Raw genomic sequence first — 12,979 nt, forward strand, 5'->3', positions numbered from 1 at the left:
AGGAGTTGACACATGAGGGTTCGCCCGTAGAGAAACTGCAATGAAGGGAGAAGAGACCTTTGACTTGTCCGGAAACCTCCCCTCCTCCGGATAGAGCGCTGCTCTGCGCTGCGGGGAGGGGAACGCGAAGATGGCCTGACCGCCAGAATCTCTAATGTAATTCGGGCGTGATCGTGTTGGGGAACGGTGCGCCGATCACGCTGGTGATCGCGCGAAAAGCACAGTTCTGGGTAGCGCGTGAATGAAACGTGTGTAGCAGGATAACCGCGCTCGCGTACTCGCGTGAGCGTGGGCGTATCGGTGATCGCGCGGGGGAAACGATCGGTGCCCGCGCGGACGATCCTCGGCGCTTTCGCGCGTATGAAGATCATCGGCGCTTGCGCGCGAAAGAAGATCGTGGGCGATTGCATGGGAAACAATCCCACGAACGGACGATCTCGGCGACAGAAGATCGCCGGTGCTTGCACGCGACAGAAGAACGTCGGCGATTGCGCGTGGGAAACCATCCAGCGCGCGGAAGAAATAATGCGGACGATGTTCGGCGTTTACGCTTGTACAAAGATCATCGGCATTAGCGCGAGAGAAGATCGTCGGTGATTGTGAGCGGGAAACCATTGGTGCCCGCGCGCGTACGATCTCCGGCTATGTAAGACGATCGTCGGCGCTTACGCGTGTGCGAAGATCTTCGGCGCTCGCGCACGAGAGAAGATAGTCGGTGATCACGCGCGGGAAACCCTCGGTGCACGCGCGCGGACGATCTACGACAATCGCGCACGAGAAACCGCGATGATCGCGTGCGAGCAACCATCTCACGCGTGGACGAGCGGGAAACCGCGTGAGGACGAGCGGGAAACCGCACGCGGATGATCCGTAATGATCACGTGAGGGCAACCATCCCGATCATCGAGGTTCGTCCGCACGCACACGGGAAACCATCCCGTGCGCGGAACGATCTTCGGCGCTTACGCGCGTTATGAAGATAGTCGGCGCTTGCGCGCCTAGCATGTATCAAAAGATCGTCGGCTAACGATCTTCGACGATCGCGCACGGGAAACCACGCGCGAACGGACCTCGAAGATCGCACGCGCGGAACGATCTTCGGCGCTTAAGCGCGTTATGAAGATCGTCGGCGCTTGCATGCCAAGCGCGTATCAGAAGATCGTCGGCTAACGATCTTTGACGATCACGCGCGGTTTCCCGTGCATGGACAGACCTCGAAGATCGCGCGCGGAAAACCATCCCACGCGCGGACGATCTTCGGCACTGACGCGCGAGTGAAGATCGTCAGCCCTTGTGCGTCTAGTACACAACAGAAGATCGTTGGAGGGAGCACGCACTAGGTTGAAGGATCAGCTAACTCGTAGATCAGGAACTGGGATGTGTCCCTAAAAGGGAGGGCATCCCCTGAAGAGGACCAAGGCAGGTCTGCTTCAGAGAGCCGACGATCAACTGGAAGTACTGCTAAACACTCCGAGGAGTGGTCTCTATGAGGGACCTATCCCGCGAACGGGAGAGGTGTCCTTCGTAGAAGAGACTTGGGGACACCGCAGGCTGAACCGCTGGTGAGCGCCTGTGCGCTATCTCAGGAACTCCAACGATGTGCGCTAATGCGCAGGGAACGTTGGTAGCAGCCTCTGGAACAGGATGTCTCTGGAAGGCAGCCTCTGGAACAGGATGTCTCTGGAAGGCAGTCTCAGGAACAGCAAGAACAGCAGCCGAGCACTAGCGCGCAAGAGAACGTTGGCGCGCAGGGGATACCTGGCGCTTAAGGGACTTACTCACGATGTGAGAAAGCCTCTTCTGCCCCGGAGGGAAAGGAGCCCGTTGGATAACGGGGAGCGTGGGCGCCCAAAGCGCATCAGCAGCCAGGAACGGATACGGCAGGTCAGCAGGTCCCCTGAGGGCACGAGAGACCAAAGGTCTAACGTAGCCTGAGTAGCGAGGCACCGAGGGGTTGAGTTGCGAGACCCCGAAGGGTCAGCGCAACGAGAAACCGAAGTTTCCCAGTCACTAATCACCAAAGTGTAGTAGTGACTAAAGTTACGAGAGCCCGAGGGATCTGCGTAACTAAAGTTCCGAGACCCCGAAGGGTCAGGGAAAAAGAGAAACCGAAGTTTCCGTCACTAAACACCGAAGTGTTAGTGACTGAACAGCAAGCTGTTTCAAAAGGAACAATCCTCCGAAGAGGAGTCTCTATGAGTGGCCTCTCTCGCGAACGAGAGAGGTGAGCACTTCATAGAAGAGACTGGTTATGGAGCCCCCAAGGGCCGTAAGATCAGCTAACGTAAACAGGAACAATCCTCCGGAGAGGAGTCTCTATGAGTGTCCTCTCACGCGAACGGGAGGAGACACTTCGTAGAAGAGACAAAAAGGAGCAATCCTCCGAAGAGGAGCCCTTAGTGTGGCCTCCCTCGCGAACGAGAGAGGTCAAGACTGATCTTGCAGCTGCTCAGCCCCTTGAGCGTAGCTACAGAAGCGACCGCTCAGCCCCGAGAGCATAGTCGCAGTACCATGGTCCAGCCTTGCAACCGCTCAGCCCCTTGAGCAAGTTACAAGGGCGGTCGCTCAGCCCCAAGAGCATAACCGCCTAAGGACCAGGAAAAAGGGTAAGAAGGGAAGTTAACTAACTACCCTGGAGGCGAACCTCCTTATCGTTCTAGGATGCACTGAAGAGCTGACAGTAGTCACGGGGGAACTTCTAAGAGAAGGGAACGCCCCTGACGATGTCCTAGAGAGACGGCGGCGACAGCAGACTCCCCAGGCATAAACAGGACAGCTCTGCTTCGAAGGCACACTACAGGCACGAAGAAACAGCATCGTAAACTGGGAAATAAAAATGAATAATTATTTAACAGAAATTCCCCCGGGTGAAACTCTGAAGAGAAACCCCGAGGGAAAATAAAACATAAGAACGAAAGTAGGTATGCGCCCTCCTCCCCCACTGACATGCACGGGCGAGGGGGAGGACGAAAAACTTAACAAAAAAGAATTATAACAACTATAATTATGTAACTGACTTTGAATGTTCCAAGAATCACAGACCCCCGAAGGGACGTGTTCCCCAAGCTGAAAAGTTAAAAATACAATTAGATTTCATAAAAATAATGGAGACAAATAAAAACGAAATAGCGACTCGGCCCGAGAAGCTATCATAGAAGACGTAGTACGGAGTAAGAGGTGAACGACCTCGAGAGAGGGGTCGTACTCCACGAAGGCAACCATGGTGGCCTAGGAGTGAACGGCCGTGGCCTAGGAGTGAACGGCCGTGACAAAGAAGAGAATCGTGGTGGCCTAGGGCTAAGCCGGCGATCACTCTCGTAGACGTACACAACACACACCGCACAAACACTGAAAAGGAAACTTACTATATTCTATACACAAGAATATATATATAAACATCAATAATGTTTAAATATGATATTTTAATTATAAAATAAATTTTTGAATATACTTACCCGGTGAATATATAATAGCTGAGCCTCCGGCGGCTCGACAGAAAAACACACAAAAACTCGCGAGCGATCGCTATGAAGGTTGCGGGTGTGCCCACTAGTGCCAACTATCGGCCAGATACCGCATATACATGTAAACAGACCCAATTTTTCTCATCCCGCTGGGTCTCTATCGGGGAGGAAGGGGGGCCTTTAATTTATATATTCACCGGGTAAGTATATTCAAAAATTTATTCTATAATTAAAATATCATTTTTAAATATTTAACTTAGCCGGTGAATATATAATAGCTGATTCACACCCATGGTGGTGGGTAGAGACCAGAGTTAATTAAGTTTACAGCGTATATGCTTAGAGTTTTTGACAGTTATATCATAACAAAACCCAAATATATAAGGGTACCTGGTAAGGAAGTTGACTTAGACGATTACTCTGCCTTATTAGTCTGTCTTCCTCACGAAGCCCAGCGATCCTCTTAGGATGCTGAAAGACTCCCAGGAGCTGAAGTATTAAGGGCTGCAACCCATACAACAGGACCTCATCAAAACCCTAATCTGGGCGCTCTCAAGAAATGACATTTGACCACCCGCCAAATCAAAAAAGGCTGCGAAAGGCTTCTTAGCCTTCCGTACACCCCAATTAAAAAACATTTCAAGAGCAGATTAAAAGGATATTGGAATTAAGGGAATGTAGTGGTAGAACCCTTACCCACTGCTGCATTCGCTGTAACGAATGGACCCAGTGTGTAGCAGTCCTCGTAAAGAGTCTGGACATCTTTTAAGTAAAATGACGCGAATACCGATTTGTTTCTCCAAACGGTCGCGTCCATAATACTTTGCAGAGATTTATTTTGCTTAAAGGCCACGGAAGTTGCTATAGCTCTTATTTCGTGAGTCTTAACCTTAAGCAAGCATCGGTCTTTTTCATTCAAGTGAGAATGAGCCTCTCGTATTAAAAGTCTGATAAAATATGACAAAGCATTCTTTGACATAGGCAATGATGGTTTCTTAACTGAGCACCATAATGCCTCAGATCCACCTAGTAAGGACTTAGTACGAGCTAAGTAGAATTTAAGAGCTCTAACTGGACACAGCACTCTTTCAAGTTCGTTGCCTACGATCTCTGACAGGCAAGGTATATCAAAAGACTTAGGCCAAGGACGAGAAGGCAGTTCATTTTTGGCCAGGAAACCAAGTTGAAGTGAACATGTGGCTTTTTCTGTAGAAAAGCCGATGTTCTTACTGAAGGCATGAATTTCACTGACCCTTTTAGCCGAAGCCAAGCACACTAGGAAAAGCGTCTTGAGGGTGAGATCCTTCAGGGAGGCTGAATGTAATGGCTCAAACCTGTCTGACATGAGGAACCTTAGGACCACGTCTAAGTTCCATCCAGGAGTTGCCAAACAACGTTCCTTAGAGGTCTCGAAAGACTTAAGGAGATCTTGGAGATCTTAATTGTTGGAAAGATCTAAGCCTCTATGACGAAAGACCGAAGCCAACATGTTCCTGTAGCCCTAAATCGTGGGAGCTGAGAGGGAGCGAACATTTCTCAGATGTAAAAGAAAATCTGCGATCTGGGCTACAGAGGTACTGGAAGAGGACATAGATGCTGGCTTGCACCAATCTCGAAAGACTTCCCACTTCGACTGGTATACTCTGAAGGTAGAAGCTCTCCTAGCTCTTGCAATCGCACTGGCTGCCTCCTTCGAAAAGCCTCGAGCTCTTGAGAGTCTCTCGATAGTCTGAAGGCAGTCAGACGAAGCGCGGGGAGGCTTTGATGAACATTCTTTACGTGGGGCTGACGTAAGAGATCTACCCTTAGAGGAAGACTTCTTGGAATGTCTACCAGCCATGAAGTACCTCGGTGAACCCCACTCTCGCGGGCCAGAGGGTAGCAACCAACGTCAACCCTGTCCCTTCGTGAGAGGCGAACTTCTGCAGTACCTTGTTGACTATCTTGAATGGTGGGAATGCATATAAGTCCAGATGAGACCAATCCAGTAGAAACGCGTCTATGTGGATTGCTTCTGTATCTAGGACTGGAGAGCAATAGATTGGTAACCTTTTGGTCAACGAGGAGGCAAAGAGGTCTATGGTGGGTTGACCCCAAGTAGCCCAAAGACTCTTGCCCACGTCCTTGTGGAGGGTCCATTCCGTGGGTATCACCTGACCCCTCCGACTGAGACAGTCTGCTAAGACGTTCAAGTCCCCCTGGATGAATCTCGTCAACAGGGAGATGTCTCGATTTCTTGACCATATGAGAAGGTCCCTTGCGATCTCGAGCAGCGTGAAGGAGTGTGTGCCTCCTTGCTTGGAGATGTAAGCCAAAGCTGTGGTGTTGTCTGAGTTGACCTCTACCACTTAGTTTCGAGGAAAGCTTTCGAATTTCATCAAGGCTAAGTGGACTGCTAATAGCTCCTTGCCGTTGATGTGCATGCTCTTCTGACTTGAGGTCCACAGACCCGAGCATTCCCGACCGTCCAGGGTCGCACCCCAACCCAAATCCGACGCGTCTGAGAACAACACGTGGTTTGGGTTCTTGACTGCTAGGGATAGTCCCTCTCTCAGACTGATATTGCTGTCCCACCATTTCAGGCATGCCTTTACTGGTTCGGAGACTGGGAATGATACCGTCTCTAACGTCTTGTCCTTGTTCCAGTGAGAGGCTAGATGGAACTGGAGAGGCCGAAGGTGTAGTCTCCCTAGCGAGACAAACTGCTCCAGGGATGAGAGAGTCCCTACGAGACTCTTCCAACTCCTGACTGAACAAACGTTCTCTTTTCAGCATTAGTTGGACTTCGAGCAGGGCTTGTTCTATTCGAGTGGCAGACGGAAAAGCCCGAAAAAACTGGACTGCGAATCTCCATCCCCAAATATAGAATAATCTGGGATGGGATCAGTTGGGACTTTTCTAGGTTGACCAAAAGTCCCAACTCCCTGGCCAGACTCAACGTCCAAAGTAGATCCTGCAGACAGCGAAGACTGGACGATGCTCTGAGAAGCCAGTCGTCCAAGTACAGGGAGGCTCGGATTCCCGATAGATGGAGGGATTTTGCCACATTCCTCATGAGCCTCGTAAACACGAGAGGAGCAGGACTGAGGCCAAAGCACAGGGCTCGAAACTGGTACCCCACATTCCTGTAAACAAACCTCAGAAACGGTTGGGAATCCGGGTGTATAGGAATGTGGAAGTATGCCTCCTGAAGGTCGAGAGAGACCATCTAGTCGCCTTCCATTAATGCTGTCAAGACAGCCTGGTAGACTTCATCGTGAAGTTTGTCTTGACAATGAACACATTGAGCGCACTTGCCTCTTACGTACTCCTGCAGTGAACATGGCTGCCAGATCATTGGAGCCATCCCTGTAGACTTGTTCCTGCAGAGAACGTGGCTGTCAGATTATTGGAGCCATCCCTGATAGCCTTGTTTATGCATGACATAATTGTACAGCAAAACTTCAAACGCTCGAAAAAACTCCTAACAGGAGATGGTCTAGCTCTGAAGCCGACCATAAAATCTTGGAGCGTCTCATGGTCAGGCGCCAGGGAGAGTCTATGAGGTTTTAGAAGTCTATCTGGGCAGAGGCAGGAACTCCCAAGCCGAGAACTTCTCCCGTGTCATATCAGACTCTCGCTCTATAAGCCAGCTTAAAAGTAGGGAAAGCAAAGGCTGTCTCCCCCAAACTCCTCCTGGTGATTAACCAGTCGCCTAGCAAACGTAAAGCTCTCTTAGAAGAGCGAGAGAGCACTAGCTTAGAAAACAACGGCTTCGAAGTAGCTAGGCCTAGTGTAAACTCTGACGTTTAGGCGAACGAGGAGCAGCAGTTACAAAATGGTCCGGACAAAGATCCTTAAAAATCAGCATGATTTATTTAAAGTCCATAGAGGGCTGAGCAGCTTTAAGCTCCTCTCCGTCTGACAGAGTCCTCAAGGGAATATCAGCAGGAGGGGGATCAGCAACTTCCTCATCTGAAGGAACCTTGTCCGACAATTGCCGAGTCTCAAGCAAGGGAGAGACCTGCCGTGGTGGCAATGCTTTACAAGCAGAGTCCACACGCAAAGGAGCAACAGTAGCAGTCAAGGACGCTATGTCATGTAACTGCTTAAAGGACTGACCAGCAACAACAACAGGTGCGGGAGGACGCTCGACGTCAACTCGAGACTGCCTTGACTGCCTAGACTGAGCAGTCAAAACAACTCTTGACAGCGGTGCTTGACGCTCAATGTCAAGACAAGTCAACTATGCTGTTTGGCGAACGTCCTGAACGTCAACAAGAGCAAGCGGCAGTGGCTGAACGTCCACAAGCGGCTGAGAGTCAACACGGGACTGCATCGAGTGAGGCTCTACAAAACACGATTGACGTGACTTTGTAACGTCAATGTCAACAGGACGAGCAAAGGCTCGTTTGGGCGGCTGACGGCCAGGATCTCGATCAGCTAAGCGGTGAGGATCATCGTGAACCTGCATAGCAGAATAGTCCTCCATAAGAGAGGCAAGCTTATTCTGCATGTCTTGCCGTACAACCCATTTAGGATCAACGGGAATGGGTGCGGTAAGAGACAAGGGTAACGTCTGTGACTGCAAAACCTTGCCTACAATAAGACTCTCGGAGCCTGTGTTACGCTTTTGTTTAGGCGGCGAGCAGTCTTCCGATGACTGCATAGGATCAGAGCTGTCCCAATGGCTACAACCAGGACGCTGGACCTGTCCTGAAAGGACGAACTTTCGCTTTAAGGGCCTCGAAACCTTGCTCCACGGTTTCTTACGCGAAAAGCCTTCGGATGACGAGGAGAAAATCGTCTCGCTCGTCTTATGGTAGGGGCGGTCTTGATGAGACACGCCTGAAACCATAGAGGGAACGTCTGTTCGCTGATCAAGGCCTCTCGAACCCATAAGTCGTACGACATTACTTCTCCCCTGGGCTTGGGAGCTTGCAAGAGGTCTCGGACTAGGCGAACGACAGGCACGAACAGACGAACCCTCGGTCGCAACACTGATAACACATTGCGCAATTATCACTTTATCAGTACGATTTTCTGTTTTGCACTTACTTCACTGAAATCGAATTTTTCAACAATTCACATTAGGCATGAATAAAACTGATTTCTACCTGAAGCACGCAATTCTACCCTCATCAAAAGGTTATAATTGCAAAATAAGTCGTATAATGTAAGCACATTAATACAAGCAAAAAACAGTAAACATATATTAAGATAAAAAGATCAGTGGCTGGGGAGGAGACTAAACGCTAGATCATTCAAAACTACGTCTTCAATCTCTCACCGTACAGTGCCTTGGGACGAGAATAAAAACTAAAAACGTTTTATCCTTTCTCCCCGTACAGAGACTAGGGACGAGAGTAAAAAACTGACTCGAGAACAACGTTACTCGCTTGGGACGAGAATAAAGATCGGAACGTTCTCTCTTCCTCTCTCTCTCTCCGTCTCTCTCTATCTCTCTCTCTCTCTTGATTTCGCACCGAAGAGAAAAGCCCACTTACCTTTCGTCAATAAACAGGTTATTTGACCAAAGGAAAAAACTGAAGGGACTAAGAAATTGAAAATTAACAAGTTCCTTTAAATTAGTATTTAAAACATTTAAGTTTGAAAGAAGAATGAACAAAACGTCAGAATCGATTTACTCTTTCTGCAAAGTGAAACCGTGATTCTCTCTCTCTCTATCGTAACGATAGAGCGCAAACTGCGTAGCATAAATAAACTAAACGTTAGTTCATCTTTGAAACAGTACGAAGACTATTCAAAGAAAATCTTTCATAAAATATCTACTAAAAAATATTCATTTAATAAGTTTTAAATCATTTGCTCTGTAAAAGTTATTTACGATTGAAAGGGCTCAACGTTGTTTAACTTCGGTTTCCAAGTTAGGACCGCCTACTCTCGGATTAGGGGAGGAATAGGTAAGGTCGCATATAAACAAATCATTAAAATTTATCTTGATGTTTATTATAAATGGAAAGCTAATCGAAGAGGCCTAATAAAGGCGGTTGAGATATAAAATATATAGAGGAATATCTATAATTTATAACGTGATAAGATAATTGCTAAAAGCCTAAAACACACTTCCGTACTAAGGGAAGGGTCGGCCATTTAAAAGTCAAAGAAAGTCCAAAAAACAATCCAAAGTCATCAACAATGAAATCTATCCAAAAACGAGTTCAAGATTTAAGTTGAAGATAAAACACCTGCACTGCGAAAGCTCAAACCAAAAGGAAGTACTTCACCAAGACTGTTGAAAAACTCCAGGTTAACAGCGAGTAATGGTACGTCTTGTCGATCAGACCGACAGAGAAAAATTGGGTCTGTTTACATGTATATGCGGTATCTGGCCGATAGTTGGCGCTAGTGGGCACACCCGCAACCTTCATAGCGATCGCTCGCGAGTTTTTGTGTTTTTCTGTCGAGCTGCCGGAGGCTCAGCTATTATATATTCACCGGCTAAGTTAAATATTTAAAAATATTAAGTATAAGAAAATGTAAGTTAAAAAGACAAAACATTAATGGCCGTCAAGCGAGGATGGGAGCGGAGACATCCGTTCGCCATCCGAGCCAAAAGTAAAGTGGAGTTCGCACTGTGTGTGAGGGGGGAGGGGTAGCAAGCTACCCCTCCCTACCCCCCGCTAACTAGCGGAGGGGTAGTAAACCCTCGTTAAAATTCTTATGGCTCGTCATTCAGCTACGCCGAAGTAATTACCCTATGTAAATAGCGTGGTTTGTATTTCAGTTACGGAACAAATAAAAAATAAAGACCTTTCCTATTTTAACTAACAAAACATGTACAAATCCATTAATCACCCATTATACATACAATTACCATTAGCTTGATGTTGTGATGAGCAATCGACCCAATTATATCCATTTGCAAGGGTAACTAGTTCAAACTGATGAAGCTTAAGATTAAAGTTCCAAGTGTAAGGAACAAAATGGAGAAGGTCAGGCTGTGTTCGTGAAGACCAATCCTCTATCATATCTGAAACGTAAATAACATAAAAAGATATGATTAATATCTTAATACCATACTGTAAATTCAAATTGGTGGAGAAAAATATAATTTTCATAATAAAATTTGTTTTTCGATACTTCGCTGATATTCATATGGCTTTTCCAGAAGCTCGGCTCATTCACATTAACCCTTATTTCATTTTTTAAATTACATTTTATTTCCTTTTAATAGACACATGCCTCTAATAAAATAATGATAAACTCTAGTGGTTAACGGCAAGAAGCAAAGCCCCAGGGCATCTTTGTTATTTCAATTTTGGAGTCAAACTATTTTATATCTTCTTGACATCATAAGTCAGTGGGGAGGAGGGTGGACCTGTATATAACCATCCGATGAGAATACTGTATATATAAATATCTTTAGAATTTTGTTTATTTCTAAGATCCTCCACTGATGTTCATACTGTTGATTTCCACACCCTAATGGAGGTGGGTTGTCAGTGAAGGACAGGAATAAGAGTGTTATATAATTAAAATACTATAAAAATAATCGAAATTCTAGACTAAAAAGGTCTAGATTAATGGTAACAAAACTATCCTTGAAATACAGAACTCCAGAGTGGTTTTCTAAAGATATTAAAAATATTAAAAACATTTTGCAAATAAGAAAATTATAAATCAATTGAATTACAAAAAATTAAAAGATCACATTGCCAAGAGCTACTGAAGTACCTAGAGCCCAACAATCTCAACAAGAAGAGCAGGATTCTTCAAGGTAATGTTCAGCAAACACCAAGATGGTATGCCACTGAGCTGCCATTAAAACTCTTTCCAAAGAAGGATTTCTGCCAAAACTGACCTTAACCTTCCAGGCTTCTATAAGATTTGGATCAAAATCATTTACCTGGGCAAATTCAAAGACTTGAGTGGCATTATTGTATCATTCCTTCTATATGCAAGTAGTCTAGCCCTCTCAAGATCACGGTCAAACTAAGAGTAGCTTCTTTTACGCTTTAACTTTAATGTAATCATGAAACATACCAATAGAGAAAGTGAAATTATGCACTCCTAACTAAAGCTTATAAAATTTAAAAACTATCTTCAGGCAAAAGGCAAAAGAGAAAGCAGATCATGATCATCTGAAGGAGACAACTCAAAAACACTAAAATCATGAAAAGACAAAATATCTGACATCTGAGAAGGAGCACACATCATTGTTGTATTATATAGACGGCTAGAATGATGCATTGTAGTCCCCAAGGTCTCCTGGTTTTTGCACAAAGTGGGGGGAAGCTTCTTTGGACCATTTTCCCCTCCTCCCTGTCTCCTATTCATTTTTATTTTATTAATGTTGGCATTAATATTAGTTTTGTTTAGTCCTACGAATTGGACCAAAGGAGCTTCCTTTCAACTTCCTGCAAAGCTGGGGGACCTAGGGGACTTGCACCATGTTCTACCCCTGCCTGAGACTAGTATAGAATATTCTCGAGAAAGAGATAAAAAATCATGGATGGCAGCCTCGACACTTACACAGCGGAGGCCTATAGAGACTAACCAAAGTAAGGGAAAAACAATGGGGAAGATGGGGAGGTCCATATTTGAACATGTTATCTTCCAAGTCCAGAGGATGGCCACATCGACTGACATCACTTTTTCCACAGTACAAGATTCCTTTCTCCCTGTGCTAAGTCTAGGCATGCTCTTACGCTAGTGAGAAATATTGTCTTCAGATCCTGCCTCCAGGGGAAGAGGGTCTAGATCACCTGGTTCAAATGGTCTGAGCTCCTGGCTGTCTAAAAATCTTATACAGGCTCTCTGTAAGCATGCACAGCAGGGCTACAAATTGACGCTACTTCCCTTCCTGACATTGCCTGTTCTCTTCTAGCAATATTGGCTAGAAGAGAATACAGCAAATACAAATTACAAATTTCTCAGATTTAGTGCTTCACCCAGGGGTAGTTGCTTTGCACATTTGATCAGGATAGCATCACATCTTTTCAAGAAAAAGTTCCCCAATAGGAAAACGGTCTGTAGCTACAGGAATTTTAGGGCTGAAGACCCTGCTCGTGATAAATCTTCATAAGGCATCACGATTTGTAAGATCTTTCATCGTTTCATAATGGAATATTGCACTGGCCCAATGGTCGATTTACGAACAGGTATGGATTACAGACATGGCTGTTTTTTCCATGTTCAACAAAGTTATCCAAGTTCTCTGGTAACAGCAATGGGCTCTGAAAAGACCACGAGGTAGCAAAAATATCTCTTTTCTCAGACAGAGCCAGCAATGGTAAACCCGGGTACCTGCTGGCTTTAAGAGAATTCTCCAGGGCTGAAACCTTTCGTCAGTTTCAATAGTTCTGGGCCATAATTTAGTTTGGGATTAATCCTGTCTTGCAGTTTGTCTTCCATGACAAGTTTCTCAAGGTAGACTCTGTACTGTTTCTTAGATGAAGGATGAGGTTGTCAATCTTTTTATCAAGGTTATAAGCAGAACCCTGGTTCTCCTCCCTTCCTTCCTTCGTAAGTACATTACGGTGAGATGTGGGGGTGGGGATAGATCTGATGAA

At 46.1% G+C, this 12,979-nt stretch overlaps 1 protein-coding gene across 1 annotated transcript in view; it reads right to left on the reverse strand.

Moving 5' to 3' along the window:
* tweek (transmembrane protein KIAA1109 homolog tweek) overlaps positions 1-12,979 on the reverse strand; it is a 789,520-nt gene that overhangs the window by 585,870 nt on the left and 190,671 nt on the right. Inside the window, 1 exon segment of the mRNA XM_068348609.1 lies at positions 10,282-10,437. Within this exon segment, the coding sequence (XP_068204710.1) occupies positions 10,282-10,437 (156 nt within the window).

This window comes from Palaemon carinicauda, chromosome 24, assembly GCF_036898095.1.
Source record: "Palaemon carinicauda isolate YSFRI2023 chromosome 24, ASM3689809v2, whole genome shotgun sequence".
NCBI lineage: Eukaryota > Metazoa > Arthropoda > Malacostraca > Decapoda > Palaemonidae > Palaemon > Palaemon carinicauda.